We start from the raw sequence: 23,834 nt of genomic DNA, 5'->3' as shown, positions 1-23,834 counted from the left end.
CTGTGCCAAAATTCTTCCTCATAAGCAAACCAATGTAGGGCCTCCCTACACATTAGCGTATTTTCGGCTGAACCTGCCAAATTCGGTGACACTCTAATGTGTATGGGCAGCTCCTGACTACACCAACTATTGGTTGGCTTAAGATTACAGATTAAGCCCCACTGTGTGTGAAATAAATCAGAGTTAATCCTGCATAAATGAGGTGCGAGTGTAGCCGAAAAGGGGTTTCCAATGCACAGCAAGTTTTTTTTATTTTATTAAAGGGATGTTAAATACAGATGAGTGCTGCAGACGCCGCTTCCGTTACCTCCGGTAACCTGATAGAGGTCAGTGAAGTAGGAGTGGGCATGCCTGTCTGCCCCACCATTCAAATGGAGCAACCTGGGCCCATTCTCGTGATCATGGGAGGCCCCAGCAGTCGAACCCCTTGGTGATCAGACACTTGTCCCCTATCCAGTGGATCAGGAATATGTTGCAATGGGACAACGCTTTTAAATGGAGAGACACAAGCGCACAACGAGGCATTGCACATACTTGTGTAACCAGCGCCCCACTCGCCTCATGCAACAAGTGACATCTTAAAGGGCCAGGCACAAGTCTGCAGGTGTTGCTTGGGCTATGACCTTATTCACACTTCTATTATTTGGTCAATATACTGCATAAGTATTTATAAGCAGACACAAGAAGCGCAAAGCCCACTTGATACCAATAGATAAATCTGATACAATGGGAAGTCATGTTTCAAGTAATCGACCAGTACTATATCCTCCATTGGCATGAATGGCTGACAACAGCGAACGTTCCCATCTAGTGAGGTAATAGTATGAAGCAGCGTCTGGGTCACTTATCCTCAATCCACTCCAAATTCAGAAATCCTCCGACTCCTTTCTTCTTTGTCCACAACACTCTGCTTTAAGCTGATCTTGGCATCTTCAAACTTAGGGTTCAGCTCCAGCACTCTCTGGAAATCCTTAATTGCATCATCATAGAACCCTGAGATACAAACAGTGTTACTACGTGGTATACATACAGACACAGATGTAGCAGAGCTGGAGAACCCCTTTAAATGCATCACAGCTGCTAAGCTTGATATGCCGCAAGTAAATATATCAGACTGTACACCGAGGACTGCTCAGGCGCTGTGGACACAACATGAGATTTTTCAGAAACGTTTAATGTCCTAAAAATCTAATTTTGTGCCTACAGCCACTATGCGGTCCTTGCATAGTAATTAGTAAGGGACTAAAAAAAAAAAAAAAAAAAAAAAAAAAAAAAAAAACGGACTGGCCATAGACTCTACAGGGAAATTATCCAGTGGGACGATGCCCAGGGGGCTACCCGAGCCCTCCTCATGGCTGCCGGCTGGATACACAACATGATGCTTTCAGCCTTAATTAATGCTAGGAGCATCAGGCACTTAGACAACTGGCTGGCAATGGCAGGTCCCCTCCTGAATTCAACGGCATTACCTTCCTCAGTATGGCGATATAGTTGAATACTGCACAGGCGTGGCAGTATTCTGCACTAAGGTATTGCTGGTCCAGCCTTCTGTTACTTTAGACCTTCCAACAACATGGGGCCACTAAGTTCCCAGGGATTGACAGTAAGGAGTTAAACCCCTTAAAGGGTTTCTGTCACCTGAAAAATGGGTATTAAGCTGGCTGACCTTAGCGTGTCTGCAGTGTAAATCTCGCACCGTTCAGCATTCGTCGCAGGCGCAGTGAGGAAGCCAGTAGCCGAGATTTACACTGAACCTGTCATCAGCTTTCTGCTGACCTCACTGAGGGCATCATAAATTAGTGACAGAAATGCTGATTTGTGACTCATGAGATAATTATTGCAGCCCAGGCCTTGAAAAGAGTCAGATCTACCTGAGAAGAGTCCTGGTTATCCATAATCTCCTGCTCTCCCGTCCATCTGCTGATGATGGCAGTTGTCTCCTAGAGAGAAAGGGAGAAAACTAGGTAGAAGACGGTCAGTCATCAGCAGGAGAGCAGGAATTCATGAATAACCAGGACTCTTCTCAGGTGGCTGGGACTCTTTTCCAGGCCCAGTCTGCAATGACTGCGATGTTGGTTCTCGGCAACCACTTACTTTTAACTTCTAAATGACAGACCTGTCTACTTTATTCTGCCGTTAGTATGGGCAGCATAAAGTTCATGACAGGTTCCCTTTACGCATCGGGACTATTTTGGTCCACAAGAACAATTGCAGCGTTCAGACACTTAGAACTTGACATTCTCTTTCCGCTGACTTAAAGGGAACCCATCACCGGGATTTTGTGTATAGAGCTGAGGACATGGGTTGCTAGATGGCCGCTAGCACATCCGCAATACCCAGTCCCCATAGCTCTGTGTGCTTTTATTGTGTAAAAAACTCATTTGATACATATGCAAATTAACCGGAGAGGAGTCAGAGCTTGAAAATATGACTCTTCTCTGGCCTCTCAAGTAAGATAGGACTCTTAGTTAATTTGCATAAAAGGCAGGGAGTACAGAAATGAATAATACTTATTGAATTCATCTGCAAATGAAATTAAAAGTGTAATTTATATTTTATGGGTAACATAATGAACATTTAGAAACGCTCAGAGAGGGTAGCATAGTAGAGGTGACAGGTTCCCTTTAAGTCTCATTCACACATTCGTGTCCGTGCTCAAATACATGAGCAGGTGGTCAATGATGCATCCGTGATGGGTCCGTGTGTTTGTTTTTTGCTGTCCGTGTTGCATCCATGTTTCACTGACATTGAACAGCTGAGAAATAATTTTCAAAGCATCTCTTCTTAACGATCCGTGGTTTTCACGGACTGTAGGAAGGCGCAAGGGTCCGTCGTTGACGGAAGGTATGTGTTACCGAGGTTCCTAGCCTCGGTGGAATAAGAGCCGGTATTTTCAAGCGTCATCGGCAGCTAGTGTTGGTTGACACGTTGCTATTTTAGTGTGGCTGTAAGCTGATCCAGGCCAGCTCTTACTGGGAGTAGCCAAAGTGCTGGGTGGGTGGCTGCTCCCCACGCTCCAGACCGGGTCTTTACTGGCCAAATCAAATGCAGCCAGCAGTCTCAGCTGTGTGTGGATTACTCCTCTCTAACAGTGGAGCGCTGTCAGTCCCTGTGTGTTTTGGGATCTGAAAACTTGTGCTGTGCAAAAAGGATTGGGAGCCGCATGCTGAGAAACAGGCATCTAAAGCCTGCTGTGGGCCACAGGTGGAGAAGCTGCAAACCAGGTGAAGGTTTTCGTTCTGTGGACTTTTCATGGTGTCAACACCTAAACTGCAGTATGTCACTTTTTGTTTTTCCTTATGTGTGAATAAAACACTGAACCGTTTAAGTTAAAGACTTTGTGATTGCCTCTATACTGCGTCCGCTAGCCTGTCTACCAGAGCAAATCGCCACAGGATCCATAGACTATAATGGACGTGATGAATCCGTGAACATGGACAAAATAGAGCATGCACCCGTGGTAAAAACACTGATGTCTGAATATACACATTAAAATGAATGGAGACGTGTGCTGTCCGTGGAGAACATGTACAGCACACGTCCGTGAAACACTGACGTGTGAGGGAGGCTTTAGGAGGGCTTGCTTCTTTTTCACAGAAGTATTTTTCAATGGCCCCATTTTGGTGCACACAGAACTTATTGCTAAATTTTTATGAACAGTTTCTTCCGGGCAATGGAAAAATTGACAGATTTTCTGGTCACTACTATTCAATAGGTCTGTCCAATTACAACGACACCTAAAATGTTTATTTTATGTTTGCACATAAAAAGTGCCTACAGAGACATTGCTGCAGCAGCCTCTGATTCTTCAGAGGGACCAGAGCCGTCTCTGGGAATGAATGGCTCCCCTGATCACTGCTAGGGAGAGCCGTTCCAAGCCCAGGAGCACCTTCAGCTCTCAGGTGCCATGGTAACATTTGACCACAGCATTTGAGAGGTTAAAAGTTTGCAATCAGCGATAACATTTAAAACAGCAGAAACCCAGCAGCTACGCCACCTGCCGCGCTCATGAGCAGTCACCATTTTTAAACATAGCAGAGTCAGTCGTGAAGGGATTAAAATTGTTTTCTAGTATGCCGATAGCCCAGGGATCAGCAACCGCTGGCACTCCAGATGTTCTGAAACTACAACTCCCAGAATGCTCCATTCACTTCTATAGGAGTTTTGACAACAGCCGAGCATGTTTGCATGCTGGGAGTTGTAGTTTTACAGCAGCTGGAGTGCCAAAAGGTTGCTGATCCCTGCGATAGCCTATCCTCAGGCTAGATCACCGACATATCGGCAGGGGTCTGCCTCCCTGTACCACTGTCAATCAGCTGTATGAACAAGCCGCAGCGATCTGTGATGTCACCTTCAATGGTCACATGGCCTACGCAAGGCTTAGTCCCATTCAAGTGAATACCAAGCATCGCCACTAACAAATGGAAGGTGCTATGCTTGGTAAGGTGTGAAGAGGCCATGGCGCTGACCAGAGTGCCGTGACCTCCTACAACAGCTGGTAGGCAGGGTTCCTGGGTGTCAGACCCCCACTGATCTCCTATCCTGAGTATATGCCATCAGTATAACAAAAAAACAGAAAACCCCTTTAATCTTTCAGGGAATCTTATGTATGCTGCAAAACTAAAGTGGGCCTATTGTTTCATTTATTTTCATCACCATGGGTGCGAAATTCTGCACAGACTGGGTTCAGGCAGGTTTTCTGCTTCAGAACTCGCTGCTTCCCTTCCCACAGTATAAACTTAGAAGATAAAATAATGCAGCCTGCAGCCACCACTAGGGGGAGATCAGGAGCTCACTGAGAACAATGTATAAACGCATTTAGAGGGAGCCGTATAAATAACCTGAATGCAATGAGCTCCCCCTAGTGGCGACTGCTGGCAGCTAGAATTGTATCAAAATACAAAACTGTGACCTATGTCTTTTCATAAATAGAAGGTACACTTTAAAGGTGTTGTTATCCAATTTCTGAAACATCCCCCCATGTGCCAGGCCCTTCACAGGTAATATACTTACCCTACTCCCGGCACCGCTCCTGGTCCCCGCACCACCGCTGCTGCTTCTCCTGCACACTGATGAAAACAGGGGGGGGAAGCAGCCAATGGCAGGTGGGGATGAGCCTCTAGCATTGCGGGTGATGCTAGGGCGGCTAGTCCCCACCTGCCTTTGGCTGAGTGGCTGAGCACCCCCCACCCCCGGGATGTTTTCATCCGTGTGCAGGGAGAAGCAGCGGCGGTGGAGGGGGGGGGGGGGGGGGGGGGGGGGGAGTATATAACCTTTATTTGTGAGGGGCCCGGCACATGGGGAGGATGTTTCAAGAAATCAGATAACCCCTTTAAGAGTTCTTGTAACTGTGATGATACTCACCAAGTCTATACAGGATCAAGCCTCTATTGTAATACGGAACCTCAAATTTCGGGTTTAATCGTATCGCCTCTGTGTAGTCATCCATCGCCTCGTAGAAGTCAACGCGGAAATACTTAATCTGTCCCCGGTTATTGTAGGCTATGGAGAGCTCTTCCGTGCTGCATTTGCTGCGGGGCACAAGGACGCATGTTATCTGACCGCTTTCACATGCAGGTGACAGATACAGATATAGATGGCCATGTGAAAAACAAAGAATGCGACAATTCCCAGGGATCTTGATGATTATGGAGGCAGAGAGCAATGAGTAAAGGCTCAGGCAGATTTATAACAGCCTAAAAAATATATGTGCAGCTCTCCCCCGCCATAAATCACCAGACTTCACGACGGCAGACGCGACGCCGCCCTCACATGACTGGACATGGGGGAAATATGTAACGGCAGATGAGAAATTAAAAATAAAATCATGGCAGAAGTGCTCACAGATAAACTGCAAGGTCTCCTTACCTCTATAGGGACCTCACGTGAACCTACAGGGGGAATTGCCTATATAGCAATCCCATAATATATCCCAATAAATGGAATGATCCCTCCCCGCTTTATTATTGGACCATTTTGATATTAGACAATTATTAGGGCATGACCACACAGGGTGGATTATCTGCAGGCTTGTCCAAGCGTTTGCTGCAGCTCTATGCAGGTTTCACTCGATGCATTGCAAGGCGTGAAATCTGCAGCATAACATTCTGGGGGGGGGGGGGGGTAACTGCTGTACCAAGGAAATCTATGCCCATCCAGCTCCCCATCATGCAGGCGAGTGCGCATCATCAGGTTGGGGGTCACATCACGTTTTTGCAGGACTCATTTGTATAAAGGAATAGTGTAGTGTACTGCGCTTTTGTATCTTTTTTCCTCCCCCAATGTATATGTTAAATGTAGGGTAAAAATGTGATGTGAACCCAGCGGTTATACGTACATTGGGATACATCACGCGACGACCGACACCACATGCACCGATGCCCCGCTGTGCACATTACAGCAGTAACTGAGTGGGCAGAGTACGTCAATGTCATGCCCCGCCCACTCCGGTCCTGCAGTTTTTCCTTTAGATCAGGGATGCCCAACCTGCGGTACTCCAGCTGTTGAAAAACTACAACTCCCAGCATGCCTGGACTGTTTGTAGGTTGTAGTTTTGCAACAGCTGGAGGGCCACAGGTTGGGCATCCCTGCTCTAGTGTTCATATAATTTGCAATCCGAGACAAATTAGGGGGAATTCTTTATCCAGCCAGTTTACTGGTGCTAAAAAAAAAATATAATTATAGCACATAGTAGTTCACCTATATCTTTTGCAGGCACACATACAGCAGACAACCCCAGTAATGTGCTAGGTGCCAAATCTACCAATGTGGGGTGACACATTCAGCTACAGATTTTGCACCTAAATCCTACCCAGTTATACAGCAAGCTCATTACTACTGCAGATTGTGCGCTAAAACCCACTGACGAACTACAATGCGCGAGAATCAGCGTCAATTGCCTGAGTCATCAGTCTATAAATCCCAGAAATCCCCTTTAAGTAGCTCACTGGAGACAAGCTTTACATGTCTGACTTCCAGCGCACCCGATGCATAAAAGTACACGCCCCTCCTCCATACATCTGGACTCTGGAGCCGACTTTGGACTTCTTGTAGCTTCGGCTGGTTATGCTATAACCACGTAAACTACATCCACGAAGTAAAAAACAAACGCTTTCAAAAATACCCAAAACAATATAGAACATGCAAAAGGGAATACTAATTAACCAAACCATGTCTTAGGGCGGATTCACACAGGTTTTTGCAATGTTTTTCTGGCACCTCAGATTTTAGGGGCGTTTTTTAGTTGACAAACCCCAGATCCAGAGGTTCACCACAAATAAAATAAAAAAGCAGGACACGCATGTGCTTTCTTAGCTACTAGCTTTTTCTATTTGGTGGCCCTATTTGCAGCACGTTGAAGCTATGGAGGGTTTTTTCAGGTGTTTTTCCGCCACCATTTTCTACAGGGGAAAAACGCCTGTAACAAAAATATCATCCATACATTTGTTTAAAGAAAAGTCACTATAAAAACGGCAGGAAAAAAAAAAAAAAAAAAAACACTAACAGTTTCTATGACTTTCAATGTCTTAAAGGGGTTGTCCGGGATTAGGGACCATTGTTTAATAGCATTGCACATACACACTTTACATACACCCATGTCCTACCTTTTCAGCATGTTTCTAAGTACCCTTTTTACCAAAAACCTTTATGGCAGGAAGTAACTGACTTCTTTCAGTCAGTGACGTACCGGGTCCCTTGCAGAGGAGGAAAGCTTCCTCTTCCGCTGCTCCGGGAGCCCGATGACGTCACTGACAGCCTAATTAATTATTCAAAAGTCTAGGAGGGGCAGTAACTCTCCTGGCCAAGACTGCGCTAAGCTCCGCCCCTCCAGTCCGGTGACGTCAAAGTGAAATAAAGTGCCTCCCCTAAAATGCTCCACTCCTTTCTGCCCCCATTGTCCCATATATAACAAATGCGCCCCCCCCCCCCCCCCCCCCCCCATGTGTCCGCTCCTTGTGGTGCAGATATTGATGGCAGCGGCTCAGGAACGGAGCCGCTGCCATCAGCAGAGAGCGTTAGCTGTAACTGTAACAGCTAACACTCTGTAACAGGTGCGCGGCATCCAGATCCATGTGGTTGAGAAGGAGGGAGCTCCCTCTCTCTACCATCGCGCCCCTGCTGCTGCGATTGCAGCGGCCGATCGTTGCCATGGCAACCGGACGCCTAACAAAGGCGTCCTGGTTGCTATGGACCTAAGGCTAATCAGACCCTGAGGTCTGATTAGCCTTAGTCAGGGCTCCAGATGGCGACCAAAATGCGCCACCAATGAAGAAAACTGAGCTGTAATACAAATACAGGAGGCGGGTGCCGGAATCAAATAGCCTGCACCCGACCTCTGTGACAGGGAGCTGCGATCAGCTGCAGTTGAGTTAACCCTTCAGGTGCGGTACCCCAGTATAAGAAACATTGGTGGCACAGTGTGCCCCCAACACCCCAGTATAAGAAACATTGGTGGCACAGTGTGCCCCCCCCCCCCCCCAACACCCCAGTATAAGAAACATTGGTGGCTCAGTGGGAAGTGCCAATGAGGGTTAAAAAAATTTAACTCACTTCCTCCAGTTGACCGCGTAGCTGCCAGTCTCCTGTTCATTCTACAGGACCTGTGGTGACGTCACTGAGCTCATCACATGGTCCATTACCATGGTGATGGATCATGTGATGTATCATGTGATGAGCACAGTGATGTCACCACAGGTCCTTTGCCAGGTCCCGAAGAAAGTACAGGAGACGATCTATTGGAGGAGGTGAGTTAATTTTTATCTTTTTTATTTTTTAACCCTCATTGGCACTGCCCACTGTGCCACCAATGTTCATTATACTGAGGGGGGACGCACTGTGCCACCAATGTTCATTATACTGAGGGGGGGCGCACTGCGCCACCAATGTTCATTATACTGAGGGGGGGGGTCCACTGCGCCACCAATGCTTATTATATTGAGGGGGCGCACTGCGCCACCAATGTTTATTATATTGAGGGGGGGCGCACCCCTTTACAAAATTTGAATTAGAAATAAAATAAAAATTGTCTTTTATCCGTTCATTTATTACATAAAAAAAATTTAATGAATAAAAAAAACCTACACATATTTGGTATTGCCTTGTCCGTAACAACCGGCTCCATAAATATATCACATTACACACCATGTCCGAAAAGCACCTTAAAAAAATATCATAAAAACTGTTTTAAAAAAAAAAAAAGCCTTTTTTTTTTTACCTAACATCACAAAGTGCAACAACAAGCGTTTAAAAAGGCGCATGTCCCCCAAAATAGTACTAATCAAACCGTCACCTCAACCCGCAAAAAATAAATCCCTAAGGCTACTTTCACACTAGCGTTCGGAGTGGGTCCGTCTGATGTTTCATCAGACGGATCCGCTCCTATAATGCAGACGTTTGCATCCGTTCTGAACGGATCCGATCATATTAATGCAGACGGTGGCTCCGTTCAGAACGGATCCGTCTGCATTATAACTTAGAAAAATTTCTAAGTGTGAAAGTAGCCTGAGCGGATCCGTTCAGACTTTACATTGAAAGTCAATGGGGGACGGATCCGCTTGAAGATTGAGCCATATGGTGTCATCTTCAAGCGGATCCGTCCCCATTGACTTACATTGTAAGTCTGGACGGATCCGCTCGCCTCCGCACGGCCAGGCGGACACCCGAACGCTGCTTGTAGAGTTCAGGTGTCCGCTCACTGAGAATGCATTAGGGCCAGACGGCTGCTTTCAGGGCCGCTCGTGAGCCCCTTCAAACGGAGCTCACGAGCAGAAACCTGAACGCAGGTGTGAAAGGAGCCTAACTAAGACAATCGGTCAAAAAAAAAAAAAAAAAAAAAAAAAAAAAAAAAAAAAAAGGTGGCTCTCAGACTATGGACACACTAAAACAATATTTTTTTGTTTCAAAGCTGCTATAATTGTGTAAAGCTCTCAGTCATGTTTAGGGATCTATATGTGAGCGTGGCCCTTATAGTGTGACGCTGTCAGCGATGTTTATGGATAGATGTGGGAGCGTGGCCCTTATAGTGTGACGCTGTCAGCGATGTTTATGGATAGATGTGGGAGCGTGGCCCTTATAGTGTGACGCTGTCAGCGATGTTTATGGATAGATGTGAGAGCGTGGCCCTTATAGTGTGACGCTGTCAGCGATGTTTATGGATAGATGTGGGAGCGTGGCCCTTATAGTGTGACGCTGTCAGCGATGTTTATGGATAGATGTGGGAGCGTGGCCCTTATAGTTTGTTGCAGTCTGCTATCCCTAAGGTTGTATACCATGAGTAACTAGCACAAGCATAAAAATGATCTACCATTGTGGAAAGATGGAGCTGCTCCCTGTGTGTTAGTTCACTGTCTGCAAACACTGAGCACATGAAGTGCAAGAGACAGAGCAAGGAGGAGTTTATGTATGAGGGGGGCGGATCTATGGGGGAGGCTGAATATGTATGAGGGGGGCGGGTGCAGGGTGGTAATCTTACACTGTAGAAACCAGGAGCTGCTGAGCTGCACTGGGAGCCACAATGCACTGCAGCAGGAAGTGTCGGCATACATAAACAGATATGTACACAGTCTGCTGGGGACTGTAGGAGCCATGCAGCAGTGCAAAAGCTACCTAAAAACATCTTAGGAAGATGGATTTGGCTACTAACAGTGAGTAAGCAGTTTAAAAAAAAAAAAAAAAAAAATGTGATCCCGGACAACCCCTTTAAAGTGGTATTCTCATCACAGACAATGGGGGCATATCGCTAGGATATACCCCCATTGTCTTATAGTTGCAGGTTTCACCTCTGGGACCTGCACCTACACCGAGAACGGTGCCCCAAAAGTGGTGGAGGGTGCACTGAGCATGCGCAGCCGCCCTCCATTCATTTCTATGGGGCTGACGAAAATAGCTGAGCACTGGCTCGGCCATTTCCGTCAGCCTCATAAAAATGAACGGGAGCAGCAGCCGCGCAAGCGTGGTGTGCTCCTATTCACTTGTATGGGGAGAGCACTTGGCAGTGGATGGACCTTGGGACCCCCCAGGAGGCGAGACCCGCACCTACCAGACAATGGGGGCATATCCTATCTAAAATGCTGTACCAAGGAAATCTATGCCCATCCAGCTCCCCATCATGCAGGCGAGTGCGCATCATCAGGTTGGGGTCACATCACGTTTTTTGCAGGACTCATTTGTATAAAGGAATAGTGTAGTGTACTGCGCTTTTGTATCTTTTTTCCTCCCCAAATTTATATGTTAAATGTAGGGTAAAAATGTGATGTGAACCCAGCGGTTATACGTACATTGGGATACATCACGCGACGGCCGTCACCACATGCACCGATGCACATTAGACAGGCGGAGGAGGGAAGAGATGACAGCAGGGTCGTTCTCACCTGTTCCGCTCGCATCGCTCTATGATCTTCCCGTAAAGCTCCTCTGCCGCCTCCAGGTGGCGCTTCTCCAGCTCGGCATTGGCGGTGTGCAGCAGGCCACGCTCCATTCTACACCGAGAGGACAAAGCACAGAAATCATCACAAAAATGAGCACCAAGTAAAAGAAACAAAGTGTCCTCATCACTGGGGTGAATTCACACAGGCCGGCAGCGCGCCGCAAAACTGCACGAGGTTTAAAGGTGATTTTGCGCCAAATAGGGGAATGTGTCTCACCTGCAAAATATCCACATCCAAAAACTGGGATTGACCCCCCCGGCCCGTTCACTAGGGGACAATCCTGCTGTCCACTGTCTGGGGGGGATCACATATGGACAGCCGGGGCCCCCCGCATTCTGTCAAGGTGGCCATAGATATCCCCCAAATAAAGTGCGTAAAGGACGGCGAATAGGTCACATGACCAGGAGACCAAATGTTTGCAGCCCGGTGCCGCACTGGATCGCTCAGAACTTTTAACGCTGATATTTTAGCGCCACTTTCAGCTCGGGATACAAACTGACAACTTCATTTGGTTTCTAGTATTTCCCCCAAAAAAGGGGAACATGACACAGACAGACAGACAGTGGACAGATTACATAATCATATATAATTATTCATTATCACAGGCATAAATACCCTCAATTTATCAGTTTACTGTCAAACTGCCCATTCAAGACTGCTGGGACTTGTAGTTCCACACCCGCCTTTGTAGAGGCACTGACGCTGTATACGTTGCCTAGTCTAGTACACGAACTCTCTCACATACCCCAACACTCACCGGCTCTTCCGGGAACCCGCTCGGTCATGTGACTCGCCTGAGCGCGCTCCGGCTTTTTGACAGCTTGGCGTGACGTCACGTGGAGGCGTGGCTCAGCGGCTCTCGCGCTTTCCCGTCAGATGAATTGTGTTTGCTCTTGCGCCACCTGCAGGGGCCTGATGTTACTACAATAGAGCTGCCCAGGGTTCTGTCTCCATAAACGACCACCACCCCCCCACACTACAGGAGAAATGTTTCCGGGGATTGTACAACAAATTGGTCTCCACAATTAAAGGGCTACTCCAGTAATAAGAATATGACAGTCTGTAGAGTAATTCTTGCAGTAGGCACTCATGAATTTCAAGAATTTCTAGTGCCATTTTTGTTTTGTAACATTTAAAATTTGTTTAGCCCTAGTCTAATTATGGTCTTACCTTATAGGGCGGCCCCCACTGATGCCATGGCACTTTTTTTTTTTTCTAAAGACCCCCCAGTTTGTCCGCTGTTTGCCCGTTGATTTTGGCGCCTTATATTATAATGAGCCGAATCGGTTATACTAGGTGGAGACTCGCAGTTTCGCTGGGGGCGGTTCTCTTCTCCCTGGCTGTGAGCGCATCGCTCTTAGGCCTCATGCACACGACCGTTGTTTCATTCTGTGTCCGTTGTTCCGTTTTTCGTGATTTTCTGCAGACCCATTGTCTTTCAATCGGTCCGTTGAAAACTCGGCTAATGCACTGTTTGTCATCCGCGTCCGTGATTCCAGTCCATCAAAAAAATATAACCTGTCCTATTTTTTTCACGGAAAACGGTTCGCGGACCCATTCAAGTCAATGGGTCCGTGAAAAAACACGGAGACACACAAGACTGTCATCCGCGCGTCCGCGTCCGTTTTTTTCCTATCATTTGCATAGCAAACTTGACTTAGAGTTTTTTTACTTTCCTTCATGTCTGGTGATCCTCCAAAAATAAAGGAAGACACACGGAAACAAAAACGGACACGGATCACGGAACAACGGAACCACATTTTGCGGACCGATAAAAACAACGGTCATGTGCATGAGGCCTTAGCCAGAGAGAATGAGCTCAAGCTCTCGCAATATTCGCGAGAACTTGAGCGTGTACACTGCTGCTGCTGTCTCTTTCGAGGCGATCCTCCGATGCTCTCCGGCGGGGACTCTAATATGGCGCACGCTCCGAAGGTGTACACTCTCAAGTTTGCGCGAATCTTGCGAGAACTTGAGCTCATTCTCCCTGGCTAAGAGCGGTGCGCTCTGATTGGATGTGCTCGCAGCCAGGGAGAAGAGAACCGCCCCCAGCAAAACTGCGAGTCTCTGCCTAGTATAACCGAGTCAGCTCATAATATAAGGCGCCAAAATTAACAGGGCCAATAGCGGATGAACGGGGGGGGGGGTCTTTAGAAAAAAAAAAAGTGCCATGGCATCAGTGGGGGCCACCCTATAAGGTAAGACCATAATTAGACTAGGGCTAAACTGATGAAAGGTCCTCTTTAAGGCCTCTTGCACACGAACGTGTCCGCAATCACGGAGATGCGAGAAGAAAGCACGGATCGGAACCCTACGGAAGCACTACGGAGTGCTTCCGTGGTGTTTCTGTCCGTGCCTCCGCACTGCAAAAAAAATAGAACTTGTTCTATTTTTTTGCGGTGCGGATGGATCACGGACCCATTCAAGTTGAATGGGTCCCGGCCACCGCACGGATGTTGCCCGTGCATTTGCGGTCCCCAATTCACAGAACGGATGCACAACATTCGTGTGGAAGAAGCCTAAGGCTGTGTTCCCATCATGTTTTTCCCATCCTTTTAAAGTATACAAAAAACATATATGTTAAATGGATGCAAGTGGCATCCATTCCCCATAGAGTTCCATTGTAAAAAACAAAACAAAAAAATATATAATTTTTTTACTGGACTGTGCAGGATACAAGAACGAGGTGTGCTGTGGTTATGTATCTTTTTTTTTTTTTCTTTGTAACGTATACATCAAACGGAGGCAAAAAACGTGATGCGAACTCACCTTAACGTATGGGAAATACGTGAGAGCATTAGGAAGCCTTTAGAAAAATCTGCCAAAATACGCCACATAAAGACTTCTGTAGTTGCTACTTGCTAAGTGTCCCAAATTTGCTGGGACTGTCCCTGATTTTCAGAGACGGTCCTGGCAAATTCAGGCTGTCCCAAAAAAAGGGGTGGCTAAATCCCGTCAATAAAGTGGGCATTCCTGGGCGGGGATTGGTATTAACAGGCCGGGGCAAGATGCCGCCATTTTACCAGCTAAAACATTGGTAATTATGGCCTTTCCCCATGTTGTCCTATGAGGTTGAAAAGTGTCCATCCCTGCCCCGAGTTCAGCTGTGGAATAACATTCCGTGGCGTAAATTATGAGGAGTTGCAGGTTGAAAACTGGTTTAGTTGCCCATAGCAACCAATCAGATCCCACCTTTCATTTGCCAAAGGAACTCACTCTGAAAAAAGAAAGCTGGAATCTGATTGGTTGCTATGGGCAACTAAGCCAGTTTTCCTTTACACCAGTTTTGATAAATCTTCCCCAATGTCTCCACTCATTTCAATGGGGGATGTAATCCGCATCTTCTGGAGAATTATTCTGCCATGTGTGAAGGCATCCTCATGTGGGCACTATTAGGGTCATTTATCAAACTGGCGTAAAGCAGAACTGGCTCAGTTGCCCATAGCAACTAATCAGATTCCACCTTACATTTTCCAAAGGAGCTGCCAAAAATGAAAGCTGGAATCTGATTGGTTGTTATGGGCAACTGAGACAGTTCTCCTTTACTCCAGTTTGATAAATGATCCCCATATACAGAGGTGGCCCTTCCATTAGGCCACTTAGGCCGCCGCCTAAGGCCTCACTCTGGTGGGGGCCTCGCTCTGGCTCCCACCCGACACCGCTGCAAGTACTTGCGGCGGTGTTGGGTGGGAGCATCCTTAGGTCAAAACATTCCAGGCTTGAGCCAGTGCCCCGAATGCTATTCCCCACCCCCCTTGTACTTGTCCACTAATCTGCTAGGCTGCTGCGCCACGCGGTCATGAATTCAGTCACTTCAGAGCGCAACCCAGTAGTGCAGTGCGTAATCCCGCGAGACCCGCCGCGGGAGGTCACGGGTCTCATGGCATTACGCGCTGCAGGATGGGGAGGGGGTTGCGCTCTCAAGTGACTGAACTCATGCCCGCGCAGCAGATTAGCAGATCAGCGGACAAGTACAAGGACATATTACTTAATGGGGGCAGTGTGGCGGACATATTACTTAATGGGGGCAGTGTGGTGGACATATTACTTAATGGGGGCAGTGTGGCGGACATATTACTTAATGGGGGCAGTGTGGCGGACATATTACTTAATAGGGGCAGTGTGGTGGACATATTACTTAATAGGGGCAGTGTGGGGGGCAAATTACTTAATGGGGGCAGTGGGTCGGACATATTACTTAATGGGGGGCAGTGTGGCGGATAGATTACTTAATGGGGGGCAGTGTGGCGGACATATTACTTAATGGGGGGCAGTGTGGCGGACATATTACTTAATGGGGCAGTGTGGGGGCAAATTACTTAATGGGGGCAGTGTGGTGGATATAATACTTAATGGGGGCAGTGTGGGGGGCAAATTAATTAATGGGGGCAGTGTGGCGGACAAATTACTTAACGGGGGGCAGTGTGGGGGCAAATTACTTAATGGGGCAGTGTGGTGGATATAATACTTAATGGGGGCAGTGTGGGGGGCAAATTAATTAATGGGGCAGTGTGGCGGACAAATTACTTAACGGGGGGCAGTGTGGGGGCAGTATTACTAATGAGGGCATTCTAGAAGGGAATTACTATTGGTGGGACTATGAGGAGCACTATTACTATGGGGGCACTATTATTTCTTCAGGATAGTATTTGGGGGTACTGGGGGGAACAGCGAGCAGCAGGATAACACTGTGGGGACTCCAGGTTGGGGGATGATGATGGAAAAGTGAGGACACTAACATGTCTGTGTGTTACACTCTGCAGAGACGAGGCCGCTGAGAGAAGTGTCCGGACCGAATGGAGAAGATGATGACAGAGAAGATCTACATCAGAGAAGACGTCACCTGGAGGCCCTGGATGTGACAGGTATGTGCTGCTGTATGGCAAATATAGCAAAATGCGGTGTGTGGGGGGAGGGTCGATTTAGAGAACTGGGCCAGGGTTAATGCAAAGTGTCAATATGCACTGTGAATATAAGCCCTGTATTGTGTTGCCACTGTGCATATTAACCCTTTACTGTGATGTCACTGCACTACGGGATAGGAAAATAAATCCCCTATCCAAAGGATAGGAGATAAGTGTCTGATCGGGGGGGTCTGGCCATTGGGATCCCCCACGATCTCCTGTATGGTACTCCGGATCTCATTGTGCCCGGAGCGGTGGTCAACACTCCCCCCCCCCCCCCTATGTATCTATGGAAGAGCCGCAGATACAGCACTTGTGTGTCTCCGAGTCTTCCATAGAGATACATGGAGTGGGAGTGTTGACCACACCACCGCTCCGTGCGGTGGTTGACACAGCTTATTTCTTTACGACTGAGCCGGGGCGCCGTACGGGAGATCACGAGCATCCCAACAATCTTCGTGGGGGCCTCATGTTCGAGTTTCGCCTAAGCCCTCACAAAGTCTAGAGCTGCCTCTGCCCATATACTGACTATATACTAATTTGGATGCTGTATTTAGGCATTGTATTGTGGTATTATTTGGTCACTGAATGGCAGTGTACACTTCCCAACAGAGGAAACCCCCCCCAAACAAAAATGGAGTTTGCTTCTGGAGGACTACCATCAGTACGGATTGACATGTGTTATATACAATGATTACAGAGGGTGTCCTACAAAAAGTATTCAGCCCCAATCTACAGAATAGGCAATACATGTTGGATCAGCTGTTAGACCCCCATAGACAGTGGCGTAGGGATCGCCATAGCAACCATAGCAGTGGCTATGGGGCCCTACGCCACTGGGGGCCCGTCCGGACCGCATCATTTATTTTTATTTTTTATTAATATACTGAGTCTGACACAGGCTGCGGCAGCCAGCAGCCAGGCCCGCCCGCCCGCCCGCCCAGTGTAGTGGGCGGGGCGCGGGCGGTCCGCGGCTCGGGCCTGGCTGGGGGGAAGGCGGAAGTTAAGGAAGGAGGAGACAGGAGAGGACAGTGAGTGGCACTGCCGGAACATGAGGTAGGCGGACGCGGTGGAGGGGGCCGGAACGGGGGCGTAGCGGAGGCGGAGCCAGGCTGGCACCAGCGCTGCAGACCGCACTGCACTTGCCTCTGTGGAAATTGAAGAGAAGCGCCGTAATCTCGCACAGGCGCACTGGCAGTCGGCAGAGGCATCGAAGTGCGCATGCACCGTCTTCCTGGCCTCTGCCAGTGCGCCTGTGCGAGATTACGGCGCTTCTCTTCAATTTCCACAGAGGCAAGTAAGTGCAGTTAATAAATTAGGTAGGAAGCGGCTCTTGGTGGTGGGGGGGGGGGGGGAATCTGTGGAGGACACTGAAGGTGAGGGGGGGGGGGAATCTGTGGAGGACACTGAAGGGGGGGGGATCTGTGGAGGACACTGAAGGGGGGGGGGATCTGTGGAGGACACTGAAGGGGGGGGATCTGTGGAGGACACTGAAGGGGGGGGATCTGTGGAGGACACTGAAGGGGGGGGATCTGTGGAGGACACTGAAGGGGGGGGATCTGTGGAGGACACTGAAGGGGGGGGATCTGTGGAGGACACTGAAGGGGGGGGATCTGTGGAGGACACTGAAGGGGGGGGATCTGTGGAGGACACTGAAGGGGGGGGATCTGTGGAGGACACTGAAGGGGGGGGATCTGTGGAGGACACTGAAGGGGGGGGATCTGTGGAGGACACTGAAGGGGGGGATCTGTGGAGGACACTGAAGGGGGGGGATCTGTGGAGGACACTGAAGGGGGGGGATCTGTGGACGACACTGAAGGGGGGGGATCTGTGGAGGACACTGAAGGGGGGGATCTGTGGAGGACACTGAAGGGGGGATCTGTGGAGGACACTGAAGGGGGGGTCTGTGGAGGACACTGAAGGGGGGGATCTATTGGACGACACTTGGGGGGGGATCTGTGGAGGACACTGAAGGGGGGATCTGTGGAGGACACTGAAGGGGGATCTGTGGAGGACACTTAGGGGGGGGATCTGTGGAGGACACTGAAGGGGGGGATCTGTGGAGGACACTGAAGGGGGGGATCTGTGGAGGACACTGAAGGGGGGGATCTGTGGAGGACACTGAAGGGGGGGTCTGTGGAGGACACTGAAGGGGGGATCTGTGGAGGACACTGAAGGGGGGGATCTGTGGATGACACTGAAGGGGGGGTCTGTGGACGACACTGAAGGGGGGATCTATTGGACGACACTTAGGGGGGGGGATCTGTGGACGACACTTAGGGGGATGTTCGGGTGGGAGGTCCTGGAGGGGTGTTTGGGTGGGAGCTCTGGAAGGGGTGGGAGGTCCGATAGGTATGTGGGGGTGGGAGATCCGGGAGGGGGGGCCCATGTCCGTAAAAAAAAAAAATGTATCCATGATTTTTTGGAGGCTGGTTGCTCTTGACTAGATTATTTTGGTGGTAATTTTCATCATTTTCCAGCTCACAGTAAATGCTGGCAACAAGTTCCTATCAGTATATTGAGCTACAGACATGTATTACTTATATTCTTTACCATTTATTATGATTTTCCAGTTTGTCCGGAAATAAATTTGACTTTCCATGATTTTGAGCTAAGTTGTCCAGAAAAAAAGAAAAATTCTGGTTGGCGACCCTGCCATAGACCCCAAGAGTGAAGGATCCCTGATTCCCTTCTCTGAATGGAGCAATAATGTACATGATGGTCTACAGCTCTATCCACTTCTATGGCACAGATGGATCTGCATCTGTCACTGTATATACAGTGCCTTGAAAAAGTATTCATACCCCTTGAACTTTTCCACATTTTTTCACATTACACCCACAAACTTAAATGTATTTTATTGAGATTTTATGTGAGCAACATCAAGTAGCAAGTATGTATGAAGTGAAAAGAAAATGATTCATGGTTTTCAAAATGTTTGATAAATAAAAATCTGGAAAGTTTGGTGTGCAATTGTATTCAGCCCCCCCAAGTCAATACTTTGTAGGACCACCTTCAGCTGCAAGTCTTTTGGGGTATGACTCTACCAGCTTTGCACATCTAGAGGCTGACATTTTTGCCCATTCTTCTTTGCAAAATAACTGAAGCTAAGTCAGATTGGATGGAGAGCGTCTGTGAACAGCAATTTTCAAGTCTTGCCACAGATTCTCAATGGGATTTAGGTCTGGACTGTGACTAGGCCATTCTAGCACATGAATATGCTTTGATCCAAACCATTCCATTGTAGCTCTCGTTGTATGTTTAAGGTTGATGTTCTTCTGGAAGGTGAACCTCCATCCCAGTCTAAAGTCTTTTGCAGCCTCCACCAGGTTTGCCTCCAGGATTGCCCTGTATTTAGCTCCATACATCTTCTCATCAACTCTGACCAGCTTCCCTGTCCCTGCTGAAGAAAAGCCTCCACACAGCATGAGGCTGTGACCACCATGTTTCACGGTGGGGATGGTATGTTCAAGGTGATGTGCAGTGTAAGTTTTCCACCACACATAGCATTTTGCATTTTGGCCAAAAAGTTCTAATTAATGCTCTATCTGTAAAGAATAAATCAAGGCAACTGGACGTACTGTAGATTTCTTGAAAACGTTTCACTCGTTCTTCCAACGAGCTTTCTCAATTCTGAGTGACTGTACAAAAATTCTGGGAATAAATATGTAACTGAATCCACATCTGGTCATTATACCCAGCATTGGGTCAAAGGTGTTGATTCCATTATCCTAATTGGAGTCAGTAGGTGATAAAGACTTCCCAGAAAAAGGTGTCAAGACAGCATTGTATGTGGCAGACAATAGATGTCTAACCCCCCCACCTCTATTCAAGCTTGGCTTCTCCATTTTTACATAGATGGCCTCCTTCACGCCTCGTTTGTACCAATCGGCCTCCTTATCCAAAACACGTACTTGACTGTCTTCAAAGGTGTGACCTGTTCCTTTTAGATGTAAGTACACGGCTGAATCTTGACCAGAGGTTTTGGCTCTTCTATGCTGAGCCATACGCTGATGTAGTTGTTGTTTTGTTTCGCCAATATACAGTTCTGAGCATTCCTCATTGCACTGGACTGCGTACACAATGTTGTCCATCTTGTGTTTTTGTACAGTCACTCAGAATTGAGAAAGCTCGTTGGAAGAACAAGTGAAACGTTTTCAAGAAATCTACAGTACGTCCAGTTGCCTTGATTTATTCTTTACAGATATATACCATGACCTGGATAAATGAGAACCTTCACAGACATAATTAATGCTCTGCTTGTCTGGGCTGTCAGTTTAGGTGGATGGCTATGTCTTGATAGGTTTGCACTTTGCAGTTGTGCCATATACCCTCCATTTTCGGATGACCGGTTGAACAGTGCTCAATCATATACCGACCTGAGGAAGCGAGAGCAAAATGCGCGTCAGGGCTGAAGTTACACTGGTCGGTATATGATTGATTTACTACCTATTGTGGGTCAATGTTATTCTCTGTTACCTCATTAGATTCAGTTCAGGTGTCCTTTTATGTTGAGGACGTATCTCCAAACCTTATTGGTTAGCATTTGCACTTTATATTAGTCGGGGTGGTCAGACATACACCATTAGGCGTATTGATTTATATAACTGGGGACATAGAGTCCACTTAAGGTATTATATGGCGCTATTACAACCCCAGTGTGCTTCTGGTTTGTTTTTGTATGCCGCCGCTATTGATTTTAACCCCTTCCCACCCAGTGCAGTAATAGTATGTTGTTGCGGAAAGTGACTTCCCGACCAGCGCCATAGCTGCAGGGGACCGGCTGTCTTCGTTAGCCGGACCCTGCTGTAAATGCATTTTTGAACAGAATTATATCTTGTTTTTGTGTTGCCATTAACCCTCACTATGCTGCGGTCAGCGCTGACCGCGGTATGTGCGGGGTGTGTGAAGGAAGGGAGCTCCCTCCACATCGGGTCCCCGCGCTGCTGTGACAGGGACCCGATGGCAGGGAAGGCAGCCCGATGCCTTCCACAGGCATCGAGGCTGCCTTCCATGTGAGCCTGTGAGATCCAGCCCCCTGGAGTCTTTTCCGAGATTTTTATTGTTGTCTACAACGAACTCCCTCTCTTTTTTGTCGCTGATAAGATCTCCATCTGAAGAGTCCGAGTATGGAACTGAGCCCATTCTACTGCCGGTATACACGAGGTCAGAGATCCCAACAAGGATATCGCTTTTCTAATAGTTAGGTTTTGTGAGGACTTTAGGATCTGTAATCTTGTCTGGGCTCGAGAAATCTTTTTTTTCTGTCAGAAAAACTCTCCGGACTACTGAATCCAAGAGGAGGCCCAAGAACACTTGACGAGACTTCGGTATAATTTTTTATTTGTTCTGATTTATTATCCATCCTAAACCCTCTAAAATTTCCGTCTCCTTCTGTACTGCCATTCCACATTTCTTCTGAGAGTCTGCTATAATCAGAAAGTCATCTAGGTAAGGTAGGAACAGAATGTCCTTATAAATGAGGATACTTCGGCCATCACCTTTGTGAAAATCCTGCGAGCCATCGAAAGGCCAAATGGAAGCGCCTGAAACTGGAGGTGATGAATACAATCTCCGATGTTCACTGCAACCCTGAGAAACTGCTGATGTAGGGGGTGAATTAGGGGGCATCAATTAGGTCTAAGATTGTCATGAAACAGTTGGGGAATAGGAGATGGATTGCTGATTTTATCGTTTCCATCTTGAACTTCCTTAAAAGAAGATTTTTGTTTAGTTGCTTTAAGTTTATAATCGTTTGGAAAGAATTGTCTTGCTTCTTTACTAGGAACTGTTGGGACTGGGGTTAGCACCTTCTTTTTTAATAGGTCTAAGACCTCTATTTCCATAGCCGATGACCCCTGAGCCTTTGCCACTACAAATCTCTGAGGAGGCTCTGCCCGAAATTCTAGCAGTAAGCCTTCTCCTACGATATTTTTGACCCAACTCCCTGCAATCTCTTCCCATGCGGGAAAGAAGTACTTTAGCCTACCCCCCACAGCATACCTGGCATCATTGTTTGGACGTTTTTTTCTAGGATGGGAGGAGGAACCTCCAAACAAGAAGCCCCTACTTCCAACACCTCTAGATCTGGAACTCTTGTTTTTGTCGGTACCTTGGCCTCTTCCTCGGAACCCAGACGAACGAAAAGGACGCCTGGATCTGGAAAAAGAAGCGGAGGAAAACCCTCCAGAAAACCCCGGAAATTTATTTTTCCTATCTGCCGCTTTCTCTAAAAGAGTGTCTAAATCGAGACCAAATAAAAATTCTCCATGTAAGGGAAAACATCTGTGTCTTTTTTCCTGAAGACCCTCAAACACGGAATCAACAATAGACTTATCTTTTGGGTCTTCTAATTCTAATGTAGAGCTAATCGCCTTTAACAGCTTGTCTATATCTTCTACGGGAAATACATTTCTCCCCTCCATCTCATCTTCAGAAAAAGAGGATAAAGGTGATTCATATGTCTCCAGCTCTAGTTCGCTATCTTCTGCAGAATCTACTTCTGATAAGCAGTCTACCGCTGATTTTTTCTGATGTTTACAGGACTTCAATGAACTTTTCACTTCCGATTTAATGAGAGACCTGATATTCTTCTAAAAAGCTGGGGGATTCCTCCACCACAGTCTTGTCAATACACTGCTGGCAAAGCTTTTTCGCATATGAAGAGGATAAGGAATACCCACATAATGCACATTCCTTATTCTTTCTTTTAGCCAAAACCTTTTTAGGTCTTGCCAAAAATAAAGAAGCAATCAAAATATCAATGAGTACCATAGTTGGGCACTTCTCTTCATCAGTAAAATAAAGGTACCGGCGCAAGGCTTTCCCCTTCTGCCAGATCAGGTCTCTTTTCTTCTTCCATCCTAATAAGGATAATCTTTTAATAAAAGGAGAGGTAGTCAATATATGTTTTTAGTATGGAGGAGACATACCTCCTATCTGACCCCACCAGGAGACTGCTTAACATACAAGAAAGGAGAATGCAGGAATCGACTGTAGGAAATCACATGCAGGAGCAGCCTCAGAGCACACCAGTCCACGCTGGTGTCTGCGCTCTTTTACACCTTCCTCCCGGAAGGCTTTCGCCTGTGGAACGCAAGATCCGGCCAGCGGGAAGTGCGCCACGTGTAACTCATGGCCTTATCAGAAGTGACTTCCTCACTTGCGCGCCGTCTCTCCTTCTGTGCCGCACGCTGGAAAAAAAGCCTCCGGAACCACTCCTGATGCTGGGCCGCGAGCGGTGGAATGCATCACACCCCTGGGGCTGCTTCCTTTTCCTCCATACACCGCGCGGCCTTACTCCCCTGGAGGGGCCCGTGCACCTGCCGCAAGAGGCCAGCAGAGGCCCCGGACCTCCACCGGCTCCTAGGGTCCTGCCAGCCCAACCTATGGGCAATGGAACCCAGCAGGTATTTACCAACTAGTCCTCCAGGACCTTCCTGGGACTTCCAGACTAGCGATACCTGAAAAGAAAACTGCAGGTCTCCCTCTCCAGGGACAGAAA

At 47.7% G+C, this 23,834-nt stretch overlaps 1 protein-coding gene across 3 annotated transcripts; it reads right to left on the bottom strand.

Moving 5' to 3' along the window:
- Window positions 1–239: 239 nt before the first annotated feature.
- On the bottom strand, window positions 240–12,227 carry TTC32 (tetratricopeptide repeat domain 32). Of its 3 annotated transcripts, none has more exons than XM_044289790.1 (4): window positions 12,184–12,227; window positions 11,370–11,477; window positions 5,365–5,531; window positions 240–993 (listed from the first exon to the last, which is right to left on the bottom strand). In XM_044289790.1, the coding sequence occupies exons 2-4, from the start codon at window positions 11,474–11,476 to the stop codon at window positions 851–853; spliced, it is 417 nt and encodes a 138-aa protein (XP_044145725.1). In that variant the 5' UTR covers window position 11,477; window positions 12,184–12,227; the 3' UTR covers window positions 240–850. The 3 variants fall into 3 exon arrangements, with proteins under 3 accessions (XP_044145725.1, XP_044145726.1, XP_044145727.1); XM_044289791.1 differs by having other exon boundaries at window positions 12,172–12,191; XM_044289792.1 differs by lacking the exon at window positions 12,184–12,227 and adding an exon at window positions 12,042–12,176.
- Between the last annotated feature and the right edge of the window lie 11,607 nt (window positions 12,228–23,834).

The sequence above is a fragment of the Bufo gargarizans genome, chromosome 4 (genome assembly GCF_014858855.1).
Source record: "Bufo gargarizans isolate SCDJY-AF-19 chromosome 4, ASM1485885v1, whole genome shotgun sequence".
Lineage (NCBI taxonomy): Eukaryota > Metazoa > Chordata > Amphibia > Anura > Bufonidae > Bufo > Bufo gargarizans.
The sequence above is the reverse complement of the archived record's forward strand: the minus strand, read 5'-3'. Positions and strand labels throughout refer to the sequence as shown.

Excerpts from the sequence above, each read along its gene's own strand:
- TTC32 (XM_044289790.1), bottom strand. The coding sequence starts at position 11,476 with ATGGAGCGTGGCCTGCTGCACACCGCCAATGCCGAGCTGGAGAAGCGC. Across the intron at positions 5,532-11,369 it reads GAGCGATGCGAGCGGAACAG|CAAATGCAGCACGGAAGAGC; the intron begins GTGAGAACGACC and ends TGTGCCCCGCAG. Across the intron at positions 994-5,364 it reads CTTGATCCTGTATAGACTTG|GGTTCTATGATGATGCAATT; the intron begins GTGAGTATCATC and ends TTTGTATCTCAG.